The 26,707-nt window shown below is 30.6% G+C and overlaps 1 protein-coding gene across 2 annotated transcripts; it reads left to right on the top strand.

Annotated features, from left to right (window-relative positions):
- On the top strand, window positions 1-26,707 carry LOC129229204 (vesicle-associated membrane protein-associated protein B-like). Of its 2 annotated transcripts, XM_054863465.1 has the most exons (7): window positions 1-277; window positions 771-923; window positions 11,216-11,319; window positions 12,445-12,525; window positions 14,516-14,605; window positions 19,880-19,978; window positions 25,781-26,707. In XM_054863465.1, the coding sequence occupies exons 1-7, from the start codon at window positions 184-186 to the stop codon at window positions 25,991-25,993; spliced, it is 834 nt and encodes a 277-aa protein (XP_054719440.1). In that variant the 5' UTR covers window positions 1-183; the 3' UTR covers window positions 25,994-26,707. The 2 variants fall into 2 exon arrangements, with proteins under 2 accessions (XP_054719440.1, XP_054719441.1); XM_054863466.1 differs by lacking the exon at window positions 14,516-14,605 and having other exon boundaries at window positions 3-277.

Here is a 26,707-nt window from a genome sequence, read left to right as displayed (position 1 = left end):
CGGTTCGTTGGTTCCTGATTGTGTGACATCATGCGCCAGCTATTGATAGCGCATGGGTAGAGGTTTCGCATTTGGGTCCTCGAGTAAACTGTGCCCGAAATAAGAACCTCAGGGGCGATAACTTCATGTTTTAATAGCTCTATGTAACTTCATGTTTTAATTTATTATTCCTGAAAGAAGTCGATGGTCAAAGAACTGATCATGGAAAAAGAACCTAACGTTAATAAAGCAGAGCAAGTTTTGATTCTAGAACCTGCTACAGAGCTTCATTTTGTAGGCAAGTTCCAAACACATTACTTTATACTACCTCAGAAGCCATATTGAATTCAGCCTCTATTTATCTCCTTTTTTAGTCATCTTAAATGCATTAATTTGGTGTTTTTCCGTGAAATATCGATTTTACCATATCTTCCTGACATAATCAGCTTGAAATATGTCCACAAATTTGACGTGTGTTAAATTTCAGCGGAATCTGAAACTTCTCACGTGTGCAAATTGTACTTTTCCCTGTTAATTTTTCCTGTTCGCTTGGTGATGTGTTCTTTTTAGCTATAATTAAATATGAACGATGTTTTATTTTTGGTAATTTACGCAAATCAAATTGACTACTTTGTCGCTTGCTCTGAAAAGTGTTATCAAGTTCTTATTTTTGTTATTTGTTTACTCCTGTGTTGTTTGATCGTAATACTGAATTTTTCGTACGCCATATGATACTAATAAGATAGAAGTTGTGTATAACGATCTAACGATATTTTAACTTGCATTTAAAGGTCCATTTACGGATGTAGTCACTTCAACTCTCAAATTGGTGAACCCTCTAGATCGTCGTGTATGTTTTAAAGTGAAAACCACAGCTCCAAAAAAGTATTGTGTTCGCCCAAATAGTGGAGTTTTAAAACCTAAACAAGTAATAAATGTTGCTGGTAAGTAATAAGATTTCGTTGTTTATTTTTTAAATCCAATTCATATTATGCTGTTTCTTTTTTCAGTGATAAACCTCAATATTGAAGAGAATATGAGAAAAATTTGACTGTGAATAATGTAATGATAAGATTCTGTGATTTTGATGAATGTATTTAATCAGGCCGATTTCGATGCAAATTGGATTCGCTTTGCGTCTCACAAAATTCTATATCATAACAGCAGCCACTTCACAAAATTTCATGTCTTAAAAATAGACCTTTTACAAACTTTCATTTGCAAAATGTTCTTCCGTCACTTTTGAGCTCAGTCAAATTAAGAGAGGATGGCGCTTGGGGCGAATATTTTTTGCCCCCCCCCCCCATCTCTCCCAGAACAGTGGGCGTATAATGGAAAAGTACGGAACATTTTTATATCGACTATTACATAGTCAAACATGTACAAGCGTCCTTCATATAACACGGTACTTGTACTCAGCGGCAGCATTTCAGCATTTCATTTGGGGGGTCGAGTTTCTTAAATATGAATCACCTCATTATGGAACAAAACACATAGTGGCTAGCAGCAAGTAATCATGATACATGTTTAGAATTAATAAAAATTTGTGTTCAAAAGCAATTTAAATTTTTGTGACAAAATTTGTAATTTATTTTATAATATGTTATCTTACAAAGTATCTTGATACTACAGTTTTCATCTTTTAATAAAGTTTTGATGCTTGATCTTTTAAATACGGAAGAACAGGAAATCTAGTTTCTAATCCAGCAATGCCCAGTGTCATGCTCTTTTTCCAGTAATTTTTTTTTGTCCCTATTGTACCACGAAAATAATTCTCTATTTTCCTCAGACACGAAAATGATTTTTTTCTACTAGCTGAACTGATTGGAATAGTTGAAAAATAATTGAAGTAACAAAGTTACGTGTGAAAACATGCGTTTCACATCTTGCTCATCAGAATCACCCTGGTAACTTTAAAAATTGTTATGGTCTTCATTTTTCATCATTGAACAGTCTAGTCTAGTCTCTAAACAATTCTTCTTGCCTCATGCTAAAAATTTTACTCATAATTGAAACATTTTATTTTTTGTTTTCAATATCTAATCCAGATAATAGAGAGCTAACAATACAGGAAAATATTTATCATCAAATCTTGTGCTAATTTTATTAGAAACTGATTCTATTGTTTTATACAATATGTTAAATCAATATGCATTTTGGTCACCTCTTCTAAAGTCATTTGAATATTCTGTGCTCTTTTTAAAAATTATCTTGGAGTAAGAATTTTTTTGAAATGATCCACGCTTGGTTGAAATATACATCTGCGTGAAATTTATTAATAGTTTCAATTGTAGCTTGAACTGAAGCATGAACATTCCAAAAATTAAGTTTAGCTGATTGAAGATGTTTTGATTGGAGTAAGGCATTGTTCAAAAACTCTCCACAATACAAACAAAGCGAATAAGCATTCAAAAGAAGACATGTTAAAGGACAATAGCTTTTTCATTATTGAAAGTGTCGTTTTGCAAAATCACTGCTTTGAAATTATCAAGGGGGGTCTTTGTGGTTTAAAAGACCATCTTTTGTTGTCTCTTGAAGACCCTCTTGAGTCACTTCGAGATTGCATAGCTAAAGAGCCCCCAGGAAAGATATTTGTTGATGTGAGATATTTTGAGATATTTGTTGAGTTGGCGACTTTTTCCTGTTGGCGCCAAGAAAGCGTCGCCAAGAAAACGATGTATGACGATATATGTCATACATCGTTTTTAGCGATGCTTTTTTAGCGCCAACAGGAAAAAATCAGATAAAAAACATGATCAAAGCACTTCAGAACACAATATATATATAAACAACATAAAACCACAACAAAAAACATCACGAATATATGCTTCAAAAATACCAGAAACTAGAAAGGTTTTGTACACAAAGAACAATTACTAGAAAGTATTTAAAATGCTTAAATTGACAAATTATTATAACAGCTAACCAATGAAATATGTACCAATAGAAATAAAAGCTATTTTATAACATGCATTTCATCAAACAAAAACTTTTCTCATACTCTGCTAAAAAAGAGCAAAGCAATTCAAATCGCGATGTTTAAAGCGGAAAACATCCCAAAAATCCATAACTACTTCAGCCAAAAAAGCGCTTAGTTACTCAAATTTCGATGTATGAAAAGTAGAAATGTCTCAACAAAACATCCTAAACATAAACAATACAAAAATACCATACATTTATTTGCTATACAGACACTCTCAAAATACCTATTATTATATTTTACATAAAATAACACCTTTATATTTTTATAAAATGCTGGAGTTAACTTATTTTCAGAAATTCAGGACCTAAAGGAGGCACGTTAATAGAATATGTCTAAATAATTCGTGGCATCGATAAGAATTAACTTTTAGAACAAAATAACCGTACTATTTTTGTAAAATTAATTTATATACAGTAAAAATAAAGTTAAAAACTACAAGAACCCCTCAAGGATTTGTAAAAAACAAAGAATTTCAGAAGTGAGAGTTTTTTTTTTGGATTCTAAAATAAAGAACTTTTTTATGGTATAAATCCTCACACTCAGTCCAAAACAAAACATCATATGACAATGGCACATTACAGATACACACCACGTTGGAGTTAACTTTTAATTAACGTTCAAGTTTGAAGAAACTGGCATTTTCTAATGTTTTTACTTCAAAACACAACTACTGAATTTAAACTAACAAAAACAAAATAAGCTTTCCTGTAAGGTATATTGCACGAAACAACACGTATCTCTCCTGCGTGAAACCGAGTAAACAACCCAAGTAAACAAGTTTGAACAAGATTGCCTTCGCGTTGTCAAACACAGGTTAGTTTCACCAGGGATGCCATGCTTAAAAAATTATCGCCTCATTGGCGAGAAAAATATTTCAATTTTATGAAAAAAATCGGATGTCGCCAAATGGGGGGTAAATCACATCTGTACCTTAAGAAGTATAATATGAAATTATACTATGCATTGAGTAGCTGAAATGTGTTTCTGGAAAAAGAAAATGGTGGTGAACACTCATTAAATAGACACACTTAAAATATAAGCGTAACAATGAATATAAAATACCAAGGCATTTTCTTGTGAAAATCATGCAGCCACACCACTGCACGAGCCTCATAACCATAATTACACAGAGCACACAAGAAGGAAATATTTAGCCTATATGAGGAAATTACGTCTTTAGTTAAAATTAACCATGATTCATCATCAGTTTTTTCTGTTTTGAAAAGGCCCGTAAAGGATTGAAGGATTTCTAATAAATCATTCCAAAAACAGAAAACACTCGCTCATGTTTGGAAATGTGTCAAGTTTCATCAATAATTACGGAGAACCAGCAAGATTCTTTTTTCATGAACATGGTTTTGCGATTTACATAAATTGAAGCTGCTCATTTTTTTATTACTTCTCTCAAAAAATTTGGGGGTGCGACCGCCCCTCTTGACCCCCCTATTTGCCGCCCCTGCTTGTACTGCACGGTTTCGACATTAAACGGAACAAAATTTGCAATTTTCATAAAACATTGGTTCAATCAATAAAAGATGAAAAAACGGTTTTGGTGTATTTGGGTTTGAAAAAAAAATTGAAATTTGTCAAATGAAAAATAAAAATAATGTAGCAATAGAGTCTATAGGAGATAGAGATCTATGGATTTTTTTTTTTTTTTTTTTTTGTAGTTGTTGCTCACAGACAAACTTTATTGATGCAGAAATTCTCTGATTTTCTTTTTGATAATGTGCATTTTGTTCTTTGCAAATGAAGTTGGTAAATACATTGCTCCCCCCCCCCCTCCCCTTGTCTTGTTTTTCTTCATTTTTTATTTTTTTACATATTTATTTTCATAAAAGTTAATAACGTGTTTTATAGGTTTTATTGAAATGAAATTTCAGCTATCATCAAATTTTACACCTGAAGAATTTATATTGATATAACCAGGGCCGTCCCAAGGGGGGCAATCGCCCCGGGCGCCACGAAATGAGGGGGCGCTGCAAGGCCCCCCTCGTTTCGACGGAACACAACATTCGCACGAAAATGACATTTTCATGAGGGGCGCCTTTCGGTGCCCCTCATCGTATAAAATGCCTCGATTGTATAAAATTAGGGGCGCCTTATGGCGCCCCCTCACTTTGCGTATCATAGATACACAGTCATAAACACACAAAATAGGGACTCATTGCAATGATTCTCTATTTTTTCCTAGGGTATGAAAATATTCCTCTCTCTAAGTCCTCTTTCAAACATTCGTTTCCTTTGTATCATTGATGCAGATACAATTTCTGGAGAATATAACTGTTTTGAATCAAACAAAAGGCACTTCTTCTTTGTCTAGTTCTCACCAAATTTGCTTGAATTCTGTTCCTGCGTGCAGTGACGTAACCATAAAAAAGTTTTAAAGAAGCACATTCAAAAAAAAAAAATAAACTTTTCGATCAGATAGGAAAAAAAATCAAAAGCTATCGGGTCAAAATGTTGGAACTTTTAGTTTTAAAAACGCAATTTAGGCCTTAAAAAACGCGATTATAGGCCATATTTATTGACGTTAACGTTACAGTGAGGGAAGGAGCTCAGAGACTGTTTCCGATCAATTATTTTTTTTTAATAGATAGAAATCAATTCCTTCTCCTCCTGCTCCTTCTCCTCAAGTTTTCGAAATTGAAGTTTCAAAAATGCAACTTTAGTCAAACTTTGAAGATTTTATGGATAGAAGGATCTGGAGCATTTCCCAGGAAAATTATTCAAAATTATGGTTCAAAAATTTTAAACAATTTTTTACATTCAGGGGCTATTCAACTTAGATTTTTTTGTAAGTGTCGTTTGAAAAACCCATTGCTTGTGATATTAAAGAAAGGCATGGGGACCCTTGCACGAATATTTTCTTAAACTCAAGTCTTAAAATGCAATTTGTAAGGCCATATTTTGTAATATTAGGGCCAGTGATTTTTTGATATTGGGGCTCCAAAAACGCTATTCTGAGCGATTTTCGATGTTGTTGAGTATTTGTGGGCTCCCTAAAATTTGCAAGTATTTGATGCAAAAGAATAACATCTTTGTTTATAAGATATATGAAAACTGGTATTAAGTGGGTACAAGTAAAACCAAAAAACTCTTGAAAAGAATCATTGGATGAGTCCAGATCGAAATTTAATTTTGATGTAATTTACTTCGATAAATACATTTTCTATTTATAATCAGCAAATTATTTATTCGTGTTATTAGTTTGATCAATATGAATAACCAACTCAGTTTTAATTGTTTTTTATCTAGTGGGATAACATTTTACTAGATAGATATTTGGATTTTCAACATTTCCATTTTTCAAAAAGTTTTTGGGACATTAATGTTTTACAAAGATTCGATACAGATTCATTGCTTGTGTTTTAATTAGTAATATGCATATTCGTCTGATTATTCTGTTCATTAATGCAGTTGTGGACATAATTATAAACTCAAAAAAAATTTTTTTTTGGTTTAATTATAGCTTAACTCAATTTATTTTTTTTTCACTAAAGTAAAGATGAATGGTTAAAAGAATAGTTCTAAAACTAGTACAACTCGTCAGTTAAATTAAAAAGTTAATGAAGTTAGAGAATATGAAAATTTAATATCATTACCTAATTTTATCATTACGTGAAACCTGGACAAAAGTAAAAACTCATAAGTAAAAAATCCAGGAATACAATAAAATTTTCTTCGAAAACGTTGATTTAAAGCTATCGAATGAATAAATGTTGCCATCAGTGATTTCTAAATGTTTTGTTTTTGAAAATTAATGAGAAACATTTAAATGCACTGCTGGACAAAATTATAAACTCAAGACGTTTTTCATTTTTTTCAATCATAATTTCACCCAGTTTAATTTAATTTTTTATTTAATAAAACAAATAATGCAATTTAAATGCTCAACTTTAATATATGAATAAACTTTAAGGGCTCTTGTGTATTATTAAGTTTTGGATTTTCTCATCATTAACTTTTTTTCTGAAGAATGAAATAAAAACATTCTTGTCATTAGCTACTGCTTATTTTCTTTATCATTATGTCAAACGCTTACGTGGAATGAAGCAATGATTTTTTAAAATTAATTGTATACTATTTTATATTTGAAATATTACTTAATTTATAAAAACTCAAATGAAGTATGGTTTTATTTAATAACCTTGCCCTCGTGGTATAATCATTGTGACAATGTTCTTAATTAAAACAGTTAATTTTAAAGCATCTAAGGTGATAAATTATATTGGGTTTAGTATTTGATTTGTATAAAGTGTTAAAAATATTTTACATCCACATTCAAAGCATGTTAGTGCATAATATTTGTGTAATTGATCCTTTCAGAGCCCTAATGTCGTGGGGTGCCCCTCAAAATTGTTTCATGATAAATTCGTCACTAATGGGCTACTTGAAACTTTGCCCAAGGGTGCCTTGGGCAGTAAAGATGCCCTTTTGCAAGTAAGCAGGCCCCACTCTATCATTCAAAGGGCCCCAAATGTAAATAAACGGTAATTTTTCCAGTAATTAAGATTGGATGTTCAGGTATAGTTGAAATTCATTGTGTACATTCAAGCAGTTTTGTTAATAAATGTTAAATACTTATTGTTTTTATAGTTTCATTAATATTTCTGTTCACATACTTCCAAGTGTGAATATCAAACTCGTCTGCTCCGTAGCTACATTACTTACATAGTGACTATTGATTTAAAAAAAAAAAAAATTAGGGCGCTTACACTCCATCACCAAAAGTATTAGGACACTTTCAAAAATTCATATTTTTTACGGATTTCTCGAGAAATAAGAGACCAATTGTTCTGTAACTTTTTTTTCACATGAAAGGTATGCTCCATCTGTCATTTTCTAATAAAAACTAAATCACCTATACTGCCGTGCTAAGCACAGATGTCGTATCTGCACATTTTATCAAAATTGAGTTATTGTCACCAGGTGGTCGTTAGTAATTTAATTTACCTAAATCTCAAGTTTTTTGGCGATTTGTGAACGCAAAATATTAAAAAAAGCTTTAAGAAAAAAGTCGTAACTGCAAATTTGCTTAGTTTGCTAAGGCAATTTAACCGTAAGTGACAAATACTAAGCCTTTAAAGTGGTATCTGCGCTGTTACCACTTTTTTCCTTAGTAATTTGTAGATACGACTTTTATACCTTAGTAAAGCAGCATATTTAATAATGTAGCAGTTTATTGTAACAGAGTACTAAAATTAATTCATCGTTAAATAATTGATATAGGTCGAAAATAAAAACTAATACTACTTTGGATGAATGTTCAAGTAAATGTTCAGCCTTTTCTATTCAAATTTTTATTTAAAAAGCAAATTCTTAAGAATATTTTGAATGCATTTCATTTTTTATCTAATTCTTTCATGGGGGAAAAAACGCATTTCATTCTACGGCCAATTATATTTTTATTTAAGTATCATCTGCTGTCAAAATCATCTTCATGCTGGCTAAAAATGAATCTAGAAAATAAAACATAAATGATAACATCAACACATTCTTTCAGAATATTAGACATCATACAAGAGAAATATAATGCTAAAATTGGAAGATAAAATATTTTGAAAATTAGATGTAATATGAATGTTTAAAGTATTTAAATTTTCCTTACGCATGCGCAAAAAAGGTAGCAAATTGTAACAACTCAAGTACATCTTCTAGCTCATAATCAAATTCTAGTTGAATATCTTAAAAATTTAGAAAGATACCGGCAATCTAATGAGCCAAATTTCAGTAATTCTTATATAAGAGACGAATCTTACGGGGATCACATTCAGAAATTGGCCTAGAGATGAAGGGTATGGAGGGGGGCACAAAAAAGTCAGTTGTGACAGGCCCCAAAATTCCTGAGCAACTCCTGAGAATGCATAATTCTTTTATAGGAATTATTTATAACACTCTTATAGTTTAAAAAATATTTAACGTGTAGGGTTGTTAGTTTTCTGAACTTTTGCTTAAAATTTGTTGGTATATCAAGCACACAGCAGGTGAGCCGCCTCTTCGTTCAATCTAATGAAGTTTCACACAACAAAGTTTGAAATTTGAATATGCAGATACTCAAAACTTACAAGTTCTGTTTGAATATATTTTTTTAAATTTTATTTATTATTTGAGGCAAAGAAATCAATAACATTTTTACTGAGTTTGAGTGTATGATTTATCCTTTTTTTTTTGTCAATTTAAAGCACGGTTAGAGCTCTTAGTCTGTCTTCCCATTGCTCATAATGCTTCTGAAAGTGTTTTAGGGATTTTTATCCATGAAAATTGAGATAATGGAAAGGTAGACAATATATATCTTCAAAGATGTTTGATGTAACAACTGAATCCACTTGCCGTGCATAAAGCATGCAGCAAAATTTAGCTGAGAGCCAAATATCAAAAGATTTTGATAAGTAGCCAAATATGTCAACCTTTCTCAGGAGCATATTGAATTTGTGTGATTGGAGCTTTATACAGTGGTTCTTTTCCTCTTGCTCTTCTCATCCGCTTTTGCAACCATAAGCTGGTATTTGGAGTGCTCTTTGTTCACACATGGTGATCCAGGGAATATCTAACACTTTTAATAATCAACATTACTTAAGCTGCATATTAGCATTTTGAGAAGGAGTGGGGGAGGTCGGAGAAGGATTCTTTTTGGAAAAATTACCTAAAAGCAGTGTTCGTATTTTTTTTTAAATGTTTTTAAAGTCTTGATTTTTCTTATTTAAATTCGATTTTTTTTATATAAATCGGATTTTTTTGACTTTTTTTAAATCTTCAAAAATGTGTTGATATTAATTACTTTACATTTATAAATATAATATATTTCATACAAAACAGTAGATTAATCCAATCAGCTTACTTTTAAAATTAAGATAAGTTCTCTAACTATTCAATACATTTTAAAAAATTTATAAAGCATTATGATGCTTAGATAGGATGTGATTTTGTTTTATGCTTTGTGTAAAGATAAGGTATCCATCATCATTTACATTCTAAGGGTAAAATAATGTGTTGAACAACTATTTTTCTGAACTATATTAGTCATGGTGTATAAGAAAACTGCATATTTTTATTTTTTTCTGAACTGTAATTTAAGAGTAAAAGCAATGTTGCAAGGTGAAAATCTGTTTCACACACAGAAAGAGGGATCTACGTAGTTTCGCCTGTTGAAGTTAAGATAGTATAATGCAGTGTAGTTAAATTTAGAGCACAATATTCTAAAACTGAAAAATTAATTTATACAAGTAAAACTGATTTTAATTACTGATTTTGTTAAAAAAATCATTTGATTTAAATTGATGATTTTTTTTAATCGAACCCTGCCTGAAGGTGTATTTAAGTATACTTTATTTCAGTTAAAAAAATTAATAAATCTTAGTTTTGTAAAACCACATGCTCATATGCACAGAGGAGCTGCCACTGCATAGGTTGATCCAGACGTACATTGAGTTTGTTTTGTGGTCCCTTCACAAAATTTCATACTTAAAATTAGATCTTACACAAAATTTCGTTTATAAAACCCGCTCTTTCTAATTTGCAAGCTCAATCAACTAGCCTGAAAACAAGACATTAGTATTTTAAAATATTTTTAAAAATTGTATGTGTTGCTCTAAATTTAACAACACTGCATTATATAATCTTAACTTCAACAGGCAAAACTACATAGATCCCTCTTGATGTGTGTGAAACAGATTTTCCTTCTTGCAAATATTGCTTTTACTCCAAAATTACAGTTCAATTCAGTATAGAACCAAATAAAAATTTTCAGTTTTTCTCATACACCATCACTGAGATATAATTAAGAGAAGTAATTGCTCAACATATTCTTTTGCACTCAAACGTACATGATGATGGAAACCTTATTTTTAAGCAAAGCATAAAACAAAATCACTTCCTATCTAAGTATTATAACATATTTATAAATCTTAAAAAATATATTGAATAGTTAGAGAACTTATCTTAGTTTGAACAGTAAGCTGAATAAATTCATCTAATGTATGAAATATATTATGTTTATAAATGTAAAGTAATAGATAGTTATGAATTTAATTTAAAAAAAAATCTGATTTAAATAAAAAAAAATCAGCCTTTTTGATTTTTTAAAAAAAATATAAAAAAATCACAAACCTTATAAGTTTGCAATTTGATCATTGATATTGTGTATGCTTTTTTAGAGCAAAAGTTTATTGAATAATTGAAAACTATTCACTGATTTCCTAACCTATTTTTTTTTGTATTTATAATTTAATTTAAATGTTTTGCCTTTTTTAGTTATGCTACAACCATTTGATTATAATCCAAATGAAAAAAATAAACACAAATTTATGGTCCAGACAATGATTGTTCCGGATGGAGATGTAAACATAGATAATTTAGTAAGTATAAACAAATATTTTTTCCAACTCCCGTTATATTAGATTATCTGTTCACGTTTGAGCATTATATTTCTTCTTTGCTGGTTGTAAATTTGGTGCAAAATAGTTTATTTGACTGAAGCTGATTGCCAGATTAAAGTTGTAATTGTTGTTGTAATTTTGATTCAGTCCTAGTTATTGAATGGGATAAGGTGTCAGGAAGTGCACTGTTACTGTCTGGGGAGGGGGGAGAACAGCTGAGGGAGTTTGGGATAGGAGTTATGAGGAGGGTTTGTATTTTGCCCTGGTTTATGCTGTTAAATTTGAAAAAAAAAAAAAAAAAAAAAAAAAAACTGATTTTGGTGTTTTTTTTAAAATTATCTCTGAATATTTATTGATTACAATACGGGGGGGGGGGGGGGGGAAATCAGGGTGCATTAGAGCTAAAACTTTTTCAAAAGGAGCTAAAGGTAGGGTTGCCATAATTTACATAAGCCAAATCAGGACACCTTTAATGGTAGGGGTACCAGTATAATATTTCATTGGATTACATTTTTGCTAGAAAATTTTCGGCTATTTATGTATGTTATGCAATTTTATACAATTTTTAAGCAGTGCATTTCCATATAGATTTTTAAAAAACCAATATTCAAGGAAAATCTATCAACAACTATTTGCGTTAAAGTAGTAATTCGTAATATTTGTTTGCAGAAACAAACTGTAAGGACAATTTCTTTGCTTTCTAAAACTTCTTTATAACCTCGAAACATGTGGTCTAAACATTTTGTTTGCTACATGATACATGTAGATTAGCATCAATCATAAACATGATTACTATCAAGGAAATAAAGGGGTAAAACCCAGGTGTGGTAAATACCCAAGGTTCAAAAATATGAGATATTTTCTAACCCTGGATTCAAGTCCCTTTTTTAGTTTGATAGTTTGGAACTACGTGGTTGACCATACAATCAATATAAACTGTGTCGTACTGAAATTAAAAAATGATGAAATTTGTTTTGCACTTTATAAGAAGGTACTCACTTCTAGTGTAATTTTTATCATTTGATTTTGAAAAAATGGCATAACATTTTAAGTTTAAAAAAAGCAATCTTGTGTTTAAAAAAAAATGTTTACTCTATTTTCCAGTGGCAAAATCCTCCACCTGAAAGCCTTATGGATTCCAAACTAAGATGTGTCTTTGATATGCCTGAAGAAACTGTCAAAAATGTGAGTTATGATAGTTCGTCATCTTTCTTTTATGGTGTTCACTATGTTATTTTGTCTTTTCATTTTAAGAATTCTGATACTTTTCTTGCTGACATTGTTATAAGTTAATTCTTCTTTTGAATGTATTTCTTAAAGAGCTTCTAAAATTTTTAATATGTAACACAGTTTAAATCTGTTTTAGAATTCCCTTCAAAATTAACTAATCAGGCATGTTTTGATTTTTAAAAGATCTAAAATAATTAATAGTTTTGATTGCATGAAGCACTTATAATGCTTTTATGTGGATTTGTGCTTGCTATGTGTAGCTTAAATGAATTGGTAAAACTAACAAATTCTTTGGGGGAGGGGGGAGTTTATGTGTGTTAACTCTCATAAAATTTATTCCTCATATGACTTTGTTATTTCTCCTGTTAAGTTTTTTTTTTTTTTTTTCTGTGATTAGAATTCATCAATGAGCGAAATTTCAAATATTCATATTGAATAGATAAAGAAAAAAGCATGTCTGTTTAACTATAAGTTCTTTCTTTTCCTGAGAAATTATAAATTCTTCTCAGGGGTGCCCCAATGGGAGGTTACTGTGACCTTCCAAAACTTCCTTATTCAACTAATTGTGTCTGACGATTCAGCAAAGTTATCATCATTTAGAAAAATTTGGAGTTCCGTTTGCAAAATTCTCATTATTTGGCAAAAATTGGAGATCTATTTGGCAAATTGAAAATTTACGCCCTTCTAAAAATTTAGGTTTGGGGCACCCTCGATTCTTGTTCTTTCTTGCACCTTCTCTGTTTAGCTGAGGAAAAGAATTGATAATAATTGCAAATCATAATTCTGAAATCAAAATAGTTCAAAGATTTGTACTATTGACCAGACACTTTTCAAAGAGCTACTTCAGTAATACAGAGATGAGATTCTTCCGGCTTTCTCTTTTGGTATTTAAAATCTTTCCTTGTTTTTTGCTATTTCCAGGCCTCATAACACTCCTATTTTTCTTAAAAATCTTAAAACACTCTGATTTCTCTTAATTTTTTAGTCCCCGCTTTCCTATACTTTCAATTTTTTCCCCCTCAAATCTTTATTTTCCATGATATCTGCCGAAAACTTGTGTTAAAGAAACATGACAACGTCGTCAAATGAAAGTGCTTCGCTGAAAACGGCATATCTTATTTGGGATTTCAATCTTTTTGCATCCTGCAAATATTTCAATCATTTTCACTGTTGGAAGGTTTCTTTACAATATGCTACCTTATATCTGCTTATTTTATTAATTATTTCAATAATATTTTTTATTTCTTAATGTTTTTTTTTTTTTTTTTTTTGAAAAAATGCAAAAGTTAATCAAAAAAATGTAGTCAGACTCCCACAGTCTCTGATTTTAATGAAACTTGGCATGGTTACTTTTTTTTATGTATTTAAGAAAGTGTTCAAAATATTTGTGGTGAATCTCAAATGGTTTAGGCTTTACAGCCTGTTAAAATGTTTGGGATTTCATAATTTTCATGATTAAAGACCAATAGAACATATTTTATTTTTCCGTTTCATGTTTCAATTATTTTATGTGTATATGATGTAAAGAACTCCCATATCATTGTTCTTAGATTGATAGTAAAAAATTCATTGGATTTTTTATCCTTGGAATCTAGGCAAGGTATAGAAAAAGAATATTATGAACATTTACGTTAATTATCAAGTTGCAGGTTTTTTTTTTTTGTATATTTTCTAAAAAGTGTTGATTTTTTTTTTTTTTTTGGAAAGAGAAATACTTCAACAGAGGAGCAATTTTTTACATTCGTACAGAGCATTTCAAAAGCTAAATCCGTTCCTGTTGTCATTGATAGATTTTTTTTTCTCATTGTTTATGTAGTATAACATTTTGTATCTAACATCAGTGTGTGTGTTGTCTTGTTTTATGTATCCTTTGTTTGTCCTGCATAATAAATGTCTAAATTCATTCAAACCCTAATTTTGTGGGCTGTGTGATTCCCTATTTCAGAATAATTTAGACACAAATGCAGTTCAGGGAGAAGACAAAACAGCTGTTAGTAAAGTTGTGACTGAGCCAACTGTCAAAACATTTCCAAAGGTAAAGGTTCTCATATCACCATTCAATTAATTGGTTTGGTAGATGCTTCTATGCTTGAAATCTAAAGTTATTTATTGAATTCCTACTGTTATTTCACATTTTTAGTACATTTATACACAGTCAACTCTCAATAACTCGAAGTCCCAAACAGGGTTCAAAATTATCATGATATTTTCGAAAATAACCGATATTTTGATATATATCGGAATGGCCGTAGTCCCGGCGATTCCGAATTAAAGTATTTTGATATATCCGATATTTTCAATCAGCACTAACTAGTCTTTAAAATAGTAAATGCATCCTTAAATCACTCTTTATATTCTCATATTATAACAACATGTAAACTTATAAATAATGAAAATAAACCTTAATTTTATCTAAAATTTCATTTTACATTTTTATCAATTTTAATGAAGTTAATTCTGTTTTAGCTACTTTACTCAATTTTCTTCTATTAGCTACTTTCGCGTAGTTGTATGATTCAGAAATAAAAAAATGCATTAGTTGGTGCAAAGACATAATACTTTTTTTTGTGTGTAACGTTTAATAATTAATATAAATTAAAATGTTATTTTTACTAATAATTTTACGAATATAAAATAAAAAAGGAATATTATATTAGTTTGCTATATTAATTATATACAGTGGCTCCCAAAAGTGTTCATACACTTTGAAATTTTTTAGTAAAACCAAAATAACGCGAAACTGAATTCGAATATGAATTCCAATATTTTTTCACATTTCCTATATCATTCTAAATAAAACCCTGTAGTTTTTTCAAAATATTGACGGATCTGCTTTTTGAAATGGGTCAAAAAACGAAGAGACAGAAATAATACGCCACAAAAGTCATTGTACACTCAAATATTTTCGTATAAATTCAAGGTTAAAGTTATCATATGTCGTTTTTTAATTATTTTTGCATTGTGTTGACCCTTAAAAGTCATTTGGCTTTAATTTTTTGTTTATTTATTCCTTAATATTGTGCTTATTACTTTAAAATGGCTGGTATTCGTAAAAAACCACAAACACCGTTCGAAATTTGAATTTTTTCCTCACAGTAGTGGTAAATTGGTTTGAAATGTCTCTAAATTAGTTAATGTATTCCATTCTATTGTAAAGTGCTTGATAAAATAATTTAAAAAAAAGAATCGGACCGAAAACAAGGTAAAAAAAGGTCAACCGGCAAAGTTGACAAAGCATGATCGGAGATTTACAGTTAAATTTATGAAAAATACACATTTGAGTGCTGTAAAAGTTTCTGCTGAGTTAAGTGAAATTTTTTACATTTAATATTCATTTAAAATTGTTCGCCAAGTTCTTTGATTGGCTGGATTAAATGGGACCTCTTCCCGCAGAAATTTTCTTTGCCATGTAAAAAACAGAAAACTTATGCTTTTCGTCGCAAACTCAGTGATAAATAAGCTCAAAATGTTTTGAAATTATGTCTTACTTACAGATAAAAATGAATTCAGCATTTTTGGTTAAATTGTTGTATAATTGTAAATAAAAGAAAAAATGAGGAATTTAATCTTAAGAACTTAGTTGGATCAGTTAATCAGGACGGTGAAGGTGTCGTTGTGTGAGGGTACATATGGGCATCAGGACTTGGCAGTTTGGAATTTTTTGATGAAATAATGAATCATGCTGTTCATTTAAATATTTTAAAAACCAATTTTAAACTCTTAGCCAAAAATTTGGTTATCGGAAACAACTTTCTTTTTTATCAAGATAACGAACGATAAGAAGCACACGGTTTTCAACGTTTTCGTCTAGTGCCTCAAAAATTGTCCTGAAGTTTAGAAAATACTCCTTCAATCTTCAGATTTGAACTTAATGTAACATATTTAGAGATATCTGGAGGCTAGATTACAAAAATACGGCTTTGAAACGAAAATAGAGCTAGAAACAGTACGACTCGAAGTGTGGTTGAACACTTACCCAGAAATTAAGCAAAAAAAAAAGAATGAAATCTATTCCCAGACGTTTAAAAGGTGTTGTTGATACTGCATGATATTCTACTAAATAATAACTTAATAAAAAGATTATTCAATGATATATAGACATTTTTTAAAGTGTAAGAAGACTTTTGTGAGATAAAATTTCTGGCACTTTTTGGTTTTTGATTTAAAAAAGAATAAATTTTAATATTTTTTTAAAAATTTCATGCAATTTTGTTAAAAATTGATCACAGATCTTATAATTAAATACCTATTCCGAAACATTAATTCTAACCAATGGATAGGGTCCTATTTCATTGAAAGTCGTAGGTGTACGAACACTTTTGGGAGCCACTATATTAATACATCATAAAAAAATTAGTGCATAACTTTTTGGTTATTTTCAATGATAAAGAAACAACATTACTATGCTAATATAATTTTTATATTGAAAATACTGTAAATGAAATATCCAAAATATCAAAATATGATATTTTCTAAGTAAATATCAGATATATATCGTGATATATATCAACTGATATATATTGGCCAACCCTGGTCCCAATGAACCGGCTAAAACGTTCGAGTTATGGGAAGTTTCTACTACAGTCTCAAGAGTTTGGGAACCGATGAAAACTCGAGATAAAGGAATATTCGAGTTATAAGCTTCGAGTTATCCGAGATTTAGATCATGAATTATAATTGTTTTTAACTAATTTCATGCTGAAATGCAGATGAGCATTCAATTGAAAATTCATTGTTGATCACGGTCTTTGAGAACAATGCTTTTATTAAAATGTACAATGAAATATGCTTAGCATGAAAAATCAGTTAACAGGAAGTGATATAGCGGTCCAAACAGTATAATGTGCACCGAATTAATTTTTTTTTATACATTACTTGTTAGCTGGGAAAATCGAATTTACATTAGATTAGTATCAGCTTCGTAAAATTATTTTAAATTGTACTTAATAACTATCATATTTGTATATGAACTGATAAAATTATTAGTCAAATGGTTTATCATATTCAAAATATATGAACTGCCCTTCTATACATATAATATGTATTAATTAAAGTGCAGTGCTTTAAAATCTTTTTTGATTTTGTGAAAATTATGACAATTCTTGTTTGAAGAGTATTTGAGAGTTTGAGTAATACACTGCTTTATTTTATTTCATTTTCTTTCAAAAGATATTTGACATATTTGCAGACAGTAATGATATAGAGATCTTTCATTTTCCTTGTGATGCATAACAGGATAAATATTGTAAAATATGGATTTATAAGGTTTATCATGCATTCAAATTTATTCAGCATAAATTGATGTTTTGAGCACTGAAACAAGATGCAATTTATCAAACATTGGGTATCACAAATTTTGGTAATAAATCACATATGTTTGTAACTCTCGAAAATCTTTACCATCTAGCAGTGTAAAATTTGTATAGAAGCATCTCCTAAAAGTAAATTTTATGTTAGCTACCTAGTTTACTGTCAAATATGATGCAATTTAAATTTGGATTGCATTTTTGATTTTATTGCTCCTAAAATACTATTCAAGCATGTTTGCATGGTTTACTAATAATTAATCTTTCCGCTTTGTGTTTATGTGTGTAAATACATATTCTGTGTTCCACTTACATTTCAAATCATGTTTTTCTATGTAAGCTGCTTCTTCTAGTAAAAAGAAATATTTTTCTTACATACTAAACTATAATTTTTATGTTATGCTTTTAATGTGAATTGATGTTGAATTTAGTGATTTAACTCAGTAAAGTTTCTATTTTACCAGTAAATAAATTTAATTAAAAACCTGCACATGTATAAAATGCCTAAGAATATTTCTTATTTTAATTCGAGTCGATTTCATTTGTTAAGAACTATAGCTTCTAGTTTATTATAAGAGTTGTATGCTTATGAATAGGAATTTTTTAAATATTAAAGTTATTAATATATATATATATATATATATATATATGCAAGTATCCCTCTTATAACCCATGGTTAATTCGTTCCATGTAGTATCAAAACCGTGTTGTATGAGACTTTTTTATAAATGGTTTTTTTACTCATTTTTTAACCTAATTAATCATCTACATATCATAAATCAACGTGTACCAAGTTATATCGAAACCATGTTCTGTGTTATATCGAAACCAATTTCATGAGGTGCAAATTTTTATAATAGCTGAAATTTCGGCTCAATAGAACATACAAACGAAAGCTGGCAACCAGAACATACAAAGACCCACTGATTTAAAAATAAGAGCTGTTTTAAATGATAAAACTTAATTATTTTACATACCTCAAATTAAAACTTATGCACAACAAGGAAAAACTATATCCACTTTTCTTTCTGTACTAAGAACAAAACGCATTCTGTAATAAAAAAAAATCTGAGCTTTTCTGTAGCAATGAAGTTTGTCTGAGCAACTACAAAACAAAATTTAAAATAAAATAAATAGAATCATTCTATTTTATTTCATATTTTGTTTCGACTAAATTTTTTATTTATCGTTTGCCAAATTTAGCTTATGTTTAATCTTAATGTTATTTTCTTACAATGCATTGGAAACAAAATGGTATTCACTTTTTTGCTTTTAGAACACTGATGAGAAGCATCAAGTATGTATTTAAAAGTTAGTTTTATACAGGGAAACCAAACTTTTGAGCCCAAGACAGACAATTTTTCGGTAAAATTTTCATAAAAACAAAGTAAAAACTTATTACAGTTGTTATCATACATTTTTTAACAGTGTATTGAACAAAAATTAAATTCCTCCTTTAAAATTCTTGTTACATCAAAACCATGTAGTTATGAATTGAAGTTTTGTACCGTGTAATATCGAAACCGTGTTATAATAATGGCAAATTTGTTACCGTGTAATATCGAAACTATATTGTAGAAGTACCGTGTTATACAAGGGACGCTTGTATATATAATTGTTAGAAAATTTTTAAAAAAAACTGATTTTTAAAAATGATCACATTTAATTTGTACAGAAATAGCACATAAAGCAAAACTTTGGAACATAAAAAATACAGTTTGTAATTTTCTGTTGATATTTTCTCAAAGACTTAAAAAAGATGCATCAATGAAAGAAAATGTAAAGTATATTGTCTTAGATATTTTACATTTGTCAATAGTTTGTAGTGGCGTAGCCGAGGTTCTGTTTGAGCTTTGTTTGTATTGTTTCTTTATTGTTCTTTTTTTGTAAGGACTGTTTGTTGCTTGTCAGTATCGTATTTTGAGTTTCCAAAAAAAAAAAAAAAGTATTTTTCATATGTCGCAATGTAATTGGTATTGAAGTTATGAAATTTTTGTTTTCAGGCTTCAAATATTGAATCAGAGCTAAAAAAAATTTATGATGAAAACAAGACCCTTAAAAAAGAAATTGAACTTTTAAACCGAGAGAATGAACAGTTGAGAGTAAGTACTTTTTTGTTTCATAAACAGTATGGATGAAGGTTTTAGAGGGGATCGTTATTAAACTCCCCCATAAATCAGAAAGGGATGAACAAAATGCAATATTTGGGCAGTAAATGTTGGGTGAACATGTGTAATGAAATTAACTTTCAAACTAAATGGACTTAAATAAAATACTTGCATAGTAATAAAAATTTATAGATTGGTGGTAGAATGTTAAAAGCATAGCTTTTGAAGTTTTTCTATGTATTTATGTATATTCTTTAAAGCGAGTACAAAAATAAAATTAACAAAATAAAGTTAGGAGCTTTTACTTAAAATAAAGTTATCTATCTGAACATCAAGACAATTCGGTTTTGTTTGCTCAAATTGAAATAGAAGGAATATGGACTAGTTTGTGGAATATGGACCTAATTTGAATTCTATGTTGAACGGCCTTCATCACAAAACGTCATATTTTTCTTTCCACACTTTTTATAGGACTATAAAACTAAAATTTTTGCTTTATTCTCTTCCCAAGAACTTCCTAGAATTCATTCAAAATGTTGTATTTTTATTAAATTATTTACACAATTAACTATCAGTGTGATGAACGTAACATATTGATTGTGACGAACTTAATCGTTTGAAAAAAACACTGCATCTATCGAACGTTTAGTTCAATAAAAAATGAATGAAATGTGTATTTTGAAATAGTCGTTTTTTCAATGTCTCTGTATAATATTTTGTAATTTTTGCACCAATTAACTTGATTTTCAGCACAGATTTGTGGAATTTTGTTGAGTTGCATTTTATGGAAAAATCGGCGGCTCAGAAAAGAGAGAGAGAGGATTAAAGCAGAGCAAGAATGGCTGGTTAACAAAAAGAAAATGACAGGAAAAAAAGCTGCAGAGCGTATGCAAATATCACGGAAAAAAAAGGTTTAAAAAAAAAATCAAGAAGACTGAGGAATCAAAAATGCTTTGAAATTGTTAATTTTATTTACAAAATTAAATTTAAATGCTGTCATTTTTCATTTTTTCTGGCAACAATTAAAAAACAACTACGTCACTTCCGTCACACAAAAAGGTTGGAGATCAGAAAACCAAAGCTCTTGCATAAAAAGTTTCACTTCAAAACAGAGGAGAAAAAAATAAATTTTGCACAAGGCCAACAAAAAAGTATTTACTTAATCCAAGTTGAAAAATTGATGATATAAGTGCTACTTTTAAGACAAAGTATCAGTGCTTAAGTATTAATTAATATTTAGACACGTAATGGTCTACAAAACTAATTGAGTCTTCACCGTGACAAACGTAACTTCAGAGTTATGCTCCTCAATGTTACGTTTGTCACACCTCATATTTTGAAGAAATATTCATTTGTGTTACATTATAAGAAAAATGAGTTATTCTGCATGAAAAATCAAGTTAAAAAATGAAACTAATGCATTGCACTGTTTTTTACAATAATATCCACCTAAATCTAACTGAAACCTACCTAACTAAATTGAGAGTTGAATTTCATGTTGCAAATTCAAGGTTGCAAAAATGTTACGTTCGTCACACTATAGTAATTTAGTTTCGAAAACCAATTTATCCGATTTATACTGTGTTTTATTGTATCAATATTTCACAGAAGTTTTAATATTTTACAAAATGCCACTAACCCACTAATAAATGATTATTAGACGTTTTAAACTCATGTTAAGCAACGAAACAGTCTCTGAATGTTACGTTTGTCACTAGGTATAAGGTAACGGCACCAGTAACAGACATGTGTAAGACATTGCTCTCAAATAAACTCCCTTTTCTGAGCCTTTTATTGTACCGTATTTTCCTGTGTATTATCCGCGGGCGGCCTATAATCCGCAGGTCCTAAAATCGGCCGGAAGAAAAAAAAGCTTCGTATAATCCGCGGATAATACGATGTAAAAAGATAAAGTTTGAATTTCACATACCATTTGAGCAACTAAAATAAAAACGTGAAAAGTAATTTCTTTGAAGGCATAATCAAAATTAATCTGAAATATAATCTAATATACAATGATTTCTTCTTGAAATCTTGATTATAGTACGCTAATTACTTGAAAAACACAGAGTCAAGACAAGGAGCAAACGGTCTAATCTTGTGCAAATGGCTACCTATTTCACTGTAATCTTGCTTATTGTACATGACCTGAATCGCCAGGAGGAACATTCAAGCAACGTAAAATAACCAACATACAGGCAGGCAGCGAAGAAGAACATGCATGCTTCGTAAAATAAACAACATTCAGTCGGCGTACGGTCTCGATCGGTGAATCCTATGTTGGTGTTAAGAGGGGGGAAAAATCACAGATAATCCACGGCTGCGTATAATCCGCGCCTCATAAACTTTGCCTTTTTTAGCAGATAATCCGCGGATTATACGCAGGAAAATACGGTATTTAGAATTTTAAATTTTTTTTTTCATGCAACTACACCTCATCAAACTTTTGGCTGCTTCTGGATCCTCTGAATTAGTTGATTCTATCTTTATTTGCTCAATTTCGAATAAAAGTCTGACCCCCCCCAGTAACAGACAGCGACAATTCTGATGATACCCAGTAACAGCTAGGAGGCGGATAGGATGAGTAATGCAGGGCTCCACAAATGGTGCACTTTTCCCACCAAAGTTCATTTTTAAGGGTCCGCTTTTTAACACTTTGGTCCGTTTAGTCTGCTTTTATATTGCTTTTACTTAAAAATCAGACTTTTAAAAGTTTTCATTACGTTAAAAGATAGTGTGTGCTGATGTTTGTTATGCCCAGACATGCGCCCGCTTGCCCCTTGTCTTTGTTTCTATTCAACCTGACTTTCCCCTGTATTATTTTGCTTCAGATTGACATCATTACTGCTCCTTCAACCGTTGCAGCATGGAAATCTTGCAAATGGAGGGGTTTGGGGGAGGAGTTATGACGTCTTCGTGCTTGAAAAAAATTTTCCTTTTCAAGTGCTTGAAAGCCTTGAAAAAAAAATCAAGCACTAAAAAGTTTTTTTAGTGCTTGATATCGGTATAAAATCATTGAATTGTGCTTAAGTATTTTTCAAGAACATTTCATCAGTGCAATTTTCTGAACTTGTGTTTGATATGCAGAATTGCCAAAAATAGCTTCTTGTGTTTGCGAGTTCAATCTTTTTGCATCTTGTTAATGTTTATACATGAATGGCTACTTCTGTATGTATGTATGTATGTTCGGGGTAAGCTTCAAAACTACTGAACCGATATTAACAATTTTTTTCACCATAGATAGCTACATTATTAGGGAGCAACATAGGCTGTAATTTATTTCTAAAAAACTCCGTTTAAAAAAGTAATGATGTAAAACAGTAAATTTCATGTAATTTCCCCATTAAATGATTAAATATTAAACCCTTGTTACGAAATATCGTTGCCTTACTACAGCAATGTTAATAGTAATCATGATGAAAATTTTGAATCAAGACTTCTCTGGAGCAAGCGTGAAATTTATTGCTTTCTTAGGAATTTTATCCTCATTTGTGCAATAATCGATAATGGAACAAAGTAAAAATACAATTGATTTATACAACAATGGGAAAATAGAAAGTGTTTATTTTCTAAAATTTCTCAGGCCTGCAAAGTTCTGGTCATGAAAAAGTGATTGCACCGTAAATGAGCGTTTTTTATTCTATAGGATGACATCCATTTTTCTCAATCACATAAGCGATTTTCACCAATTGGGCTTTAACATATAGGCAGAGAAGCCTATTTTTTCTATAGTGGGAGAAAGTCTTTTCAAAATATCTGTAAGTTTATTACTTTCAAACGAGTTTATACATCAAACATACAATTGAAAATCAGTTACTAAATATGTATACTAATTTCTTAGAAATAAGAACATAGTTACAATTAATCATAACGATTCAATTATAACGTGACGCATTTTTTTCAACTGGCGCTGTTTTTGCCACCAAAGACTACATAATGTTTCTCGGCTTTCACCATGTAACCAAAATATCGGCAATAGAAAAAGATCTTTAAAACTTTTTGTTAAAATATAAAATAATCCGCTAACTAAATTAGGTAAATCTATAAACAGCACAAAAACTTCCATTAATTTGTCTTTGTGCACAGTTTCAAATACTCGCCAAGTTTTACTACCTTTTTCAGAAACATTTCGAATGAAAATGTTTAACATTTTATGGTCACCAAAAATATCTCAGTATTTGGCCATAATATCCTTTAGTAACAGACGAAAATTAGTAACAGACAGCTTTAAAAAGTAGGGGGAGCATTATCCAGGGTATCCCAAAACAATTATCGCAAATTTGGTAACATTTTGAATCACTCCAAAAACCCACAATTATATAATTGAATGATATAATTGAAATTTCCCCCCAAAAAAACTAAAGCAAGTACAATGAGATTTGGGCGGCTACATTTTTTAAACTGTTTATCTTTATTTCAATAGCCATGTAGAAAAATTTTTTTAGACTATGTTCAAAAAAAAAGAAAGACAAGGAAAATATATTAACCGATTTTCTTCTTTAAAACAAGTGAAATTTTTATATGCTTAAATGTCGTTCTTTTGTTTCTAGCTGAATAATATTTCGTTCTTCTGAATTTCGGTACTTATTGCTATTTTACTTTTAAGGGTAAGGAAGAAACTTGATTTTAAATCACGTCAAAGCGGTCTGTTTTGAGTTCTTTCAGTTAAAACAGAAAACGAATGAAAGTAGTGATTGTTTCTCACAATTATTACTGACCCAGGCAATGCCGGGTGTTTTTGCTAGTATTTTAATATTTTTGACAATCGGAAGTTATTTTAACATACATTACCTTAGATTAGCTCATTTTATGTTTAATTTCAAGAGATAAAGTACTTTTTTTCGGAATCCTTGGCAACATAAAACTTGGAAATATGTGTTAAAAACAAGGGCTCCGTGGGGGGTGGCAGACTACCTCATGACCTCTAAACTATATCTTCTTGTCTTGCAGTACCTTATTTCAAAATGAATTCTGTTTAAATTGGTTATGTGAAAAATTTTGCAAATGACTATGTGCTAGGATGCTTACAGTTAAAAATATCTAAAAAGTCTTAACTAGGTATGATTCATCAGTCACTTAGCTTAGCTGATTAGTAGAAAAATTATTTTTGAGTTAAAGTTACTCTGTAAGATTGTAGTTACATGCTATCTTGTTACCCCCCCCCCCCCCCTTCCCTCACTAAATGTTAGAAAATAATATAATTCAATGGATAAAAAGTTCAGTTGTACAGAAGGTGACAAGGAACTGTATCATTAAAAATCATTATTATGGTTGATTAGCGAATTATCTTCACGGATTTAGCAGCAAGCAGCTAATTTGCCTTTTGGTGCTTCCCTGGGTTTAACTATGAATGGTCTTCTTTTTAATCCCAACTGGTCCTCTTTAGTCCCCTTTTTGATTGAAAGTGGTCCTCTTTTATCCTTTTCTATGGCTAAAATGTGTTGGGAGCCCTGGTAATGAACAAAATTCCTCTTTTCTCCTCTAAATGTGCAAAAGTGCTTCATTTTTAGAACTAAAACCTTATTAAATTCAAATGAACATGAAACACCGGCAAACCTTGTGGTGGCTGTTCATAAACCTCCACCAATGCCTTGTAAATACCAACTGGCTCATAAAATTCACTCTGATAACACTAGATTATTACACGGTATTCATGGGTCGCAGCAACGTCCGTTTTACCCGTCTAAAATTCTTATTATTTAAATCCAAACTTACGACTGTCTGTTACTGGTGCCGTTGCCTTAAATGTTATGTTTCTTTCAGTGCATTGAGACTCATCCAGCGTATATTTTTCAGGCGGAAGAGCAGAGGCTAAGGCAGCGTGGGAACCCAAAGAGCGATGCAGGTTCACAGCTCAGGGCCCACCACCTGGGGGGCTCCAAAGATGCGCCATCAAAGCCCCACTTCGACGACAGGCTGCAGGAGCAGCCCCAGTCTCCGATGCTCTACCTGGCAGTCATGCTCACCATAGGCCTAGTGGGCATCTTTATCGGGAAATTCGTCGTTTAGGACCGACTGTCTCGCACCTCCCCATGTTCTTTTCTCGTTTTTGAAGCTACTGGTTTGTTTGAAGAAGTAGAAAAAAAAAAAGAGTTGCCTGAATGCAATCATAACATTTTTTGAATTTTTTAGAACGCCAGGATTATATACATAAATAGAAACAAACAATGGGCAACGACATCTCTATATATATATGGCTTTTCATTTTTACTAGGATATTTTGCAAATGCATGGTATTTGGGTTGGCAAAAAACTTTTTTACGAATCCATCGGAGCGATTCACGAGCCGGAGACTTTTCGACGGAAGCGAATATCCTTGTTTGCGAGTAGAGGTATGTTGTTCGAAAATGGAAACCTTTAAAATGTATTTGAATTTTAAATATCAAAGTACAAATATAAAAGCTAATAAATATTGAAAAGCTACTATTAAATGGTTCTGGAAATTTTTAAACTTGAAAACTTTAATTGTTATGTTCATTGCTATTTTGTGCTTGAGTTGACATTGTGAATTTTAAAATGAAACGACTTAAAACCTCGCCCCAATTTTAATTGATGTATAATTTGTCCCAAGAGTGCAGCGTGAGAAGCTGAATGTTTGATACTTTTAAAATTATTTATGAAATGAAAACAATCCAGTGATGGCTTACAGTATTGTATTCTATTCCCAGATTAACTATGTCAGTGTTACAACTCCAAGTAATAAATTTGTTATTGAATACTGGA

Source organism: Uloborus diversus, chromosome 9 (genome assembly GCF_026930045.1).
Source record: "Uloborus diversus isolate 005 chromosome 9, Udiv.v.3.1, whole genome shotgun sequence".
Taxonomy (NCBI): domain Eukaryota; kingdom Metazoa; phylum Arthropoda; class Arachnida; order Araneae; family Uloboridae; genus Uloborus; species Uloborus diversus.
The sequence above is the reverse complement of the archived record's forward strand: the minus strand, read 5'-3'. Positions and strand labels throughout refer to the sequence as shown.

Excerpts from the sequence above, each read along its gene's own strand:
- LOC129229204 (XM_054863465.1), top strand. The coding sequence starts at position 184 with ATGGTCAAAGAACTGATCATGGAAAAAGAACCTAACGTTAATAAAGCA. Across the intron at positions 14,606-19,879 it reads CTGTCAAAACATTTCCAAAG|GCTTCAAATATTGAATCAGA; the intron begins GTAAAGGTTCTC and ends TTTTGTTTTCAG. Across the intron at positions 19,979-25,780 it reads GAGAGAATGAACAGTTGAGA|GCGGAAGAGCAGAGGCTAAG; the intron begins GTAAGTACTTTT and ends TATATTTTTCAG.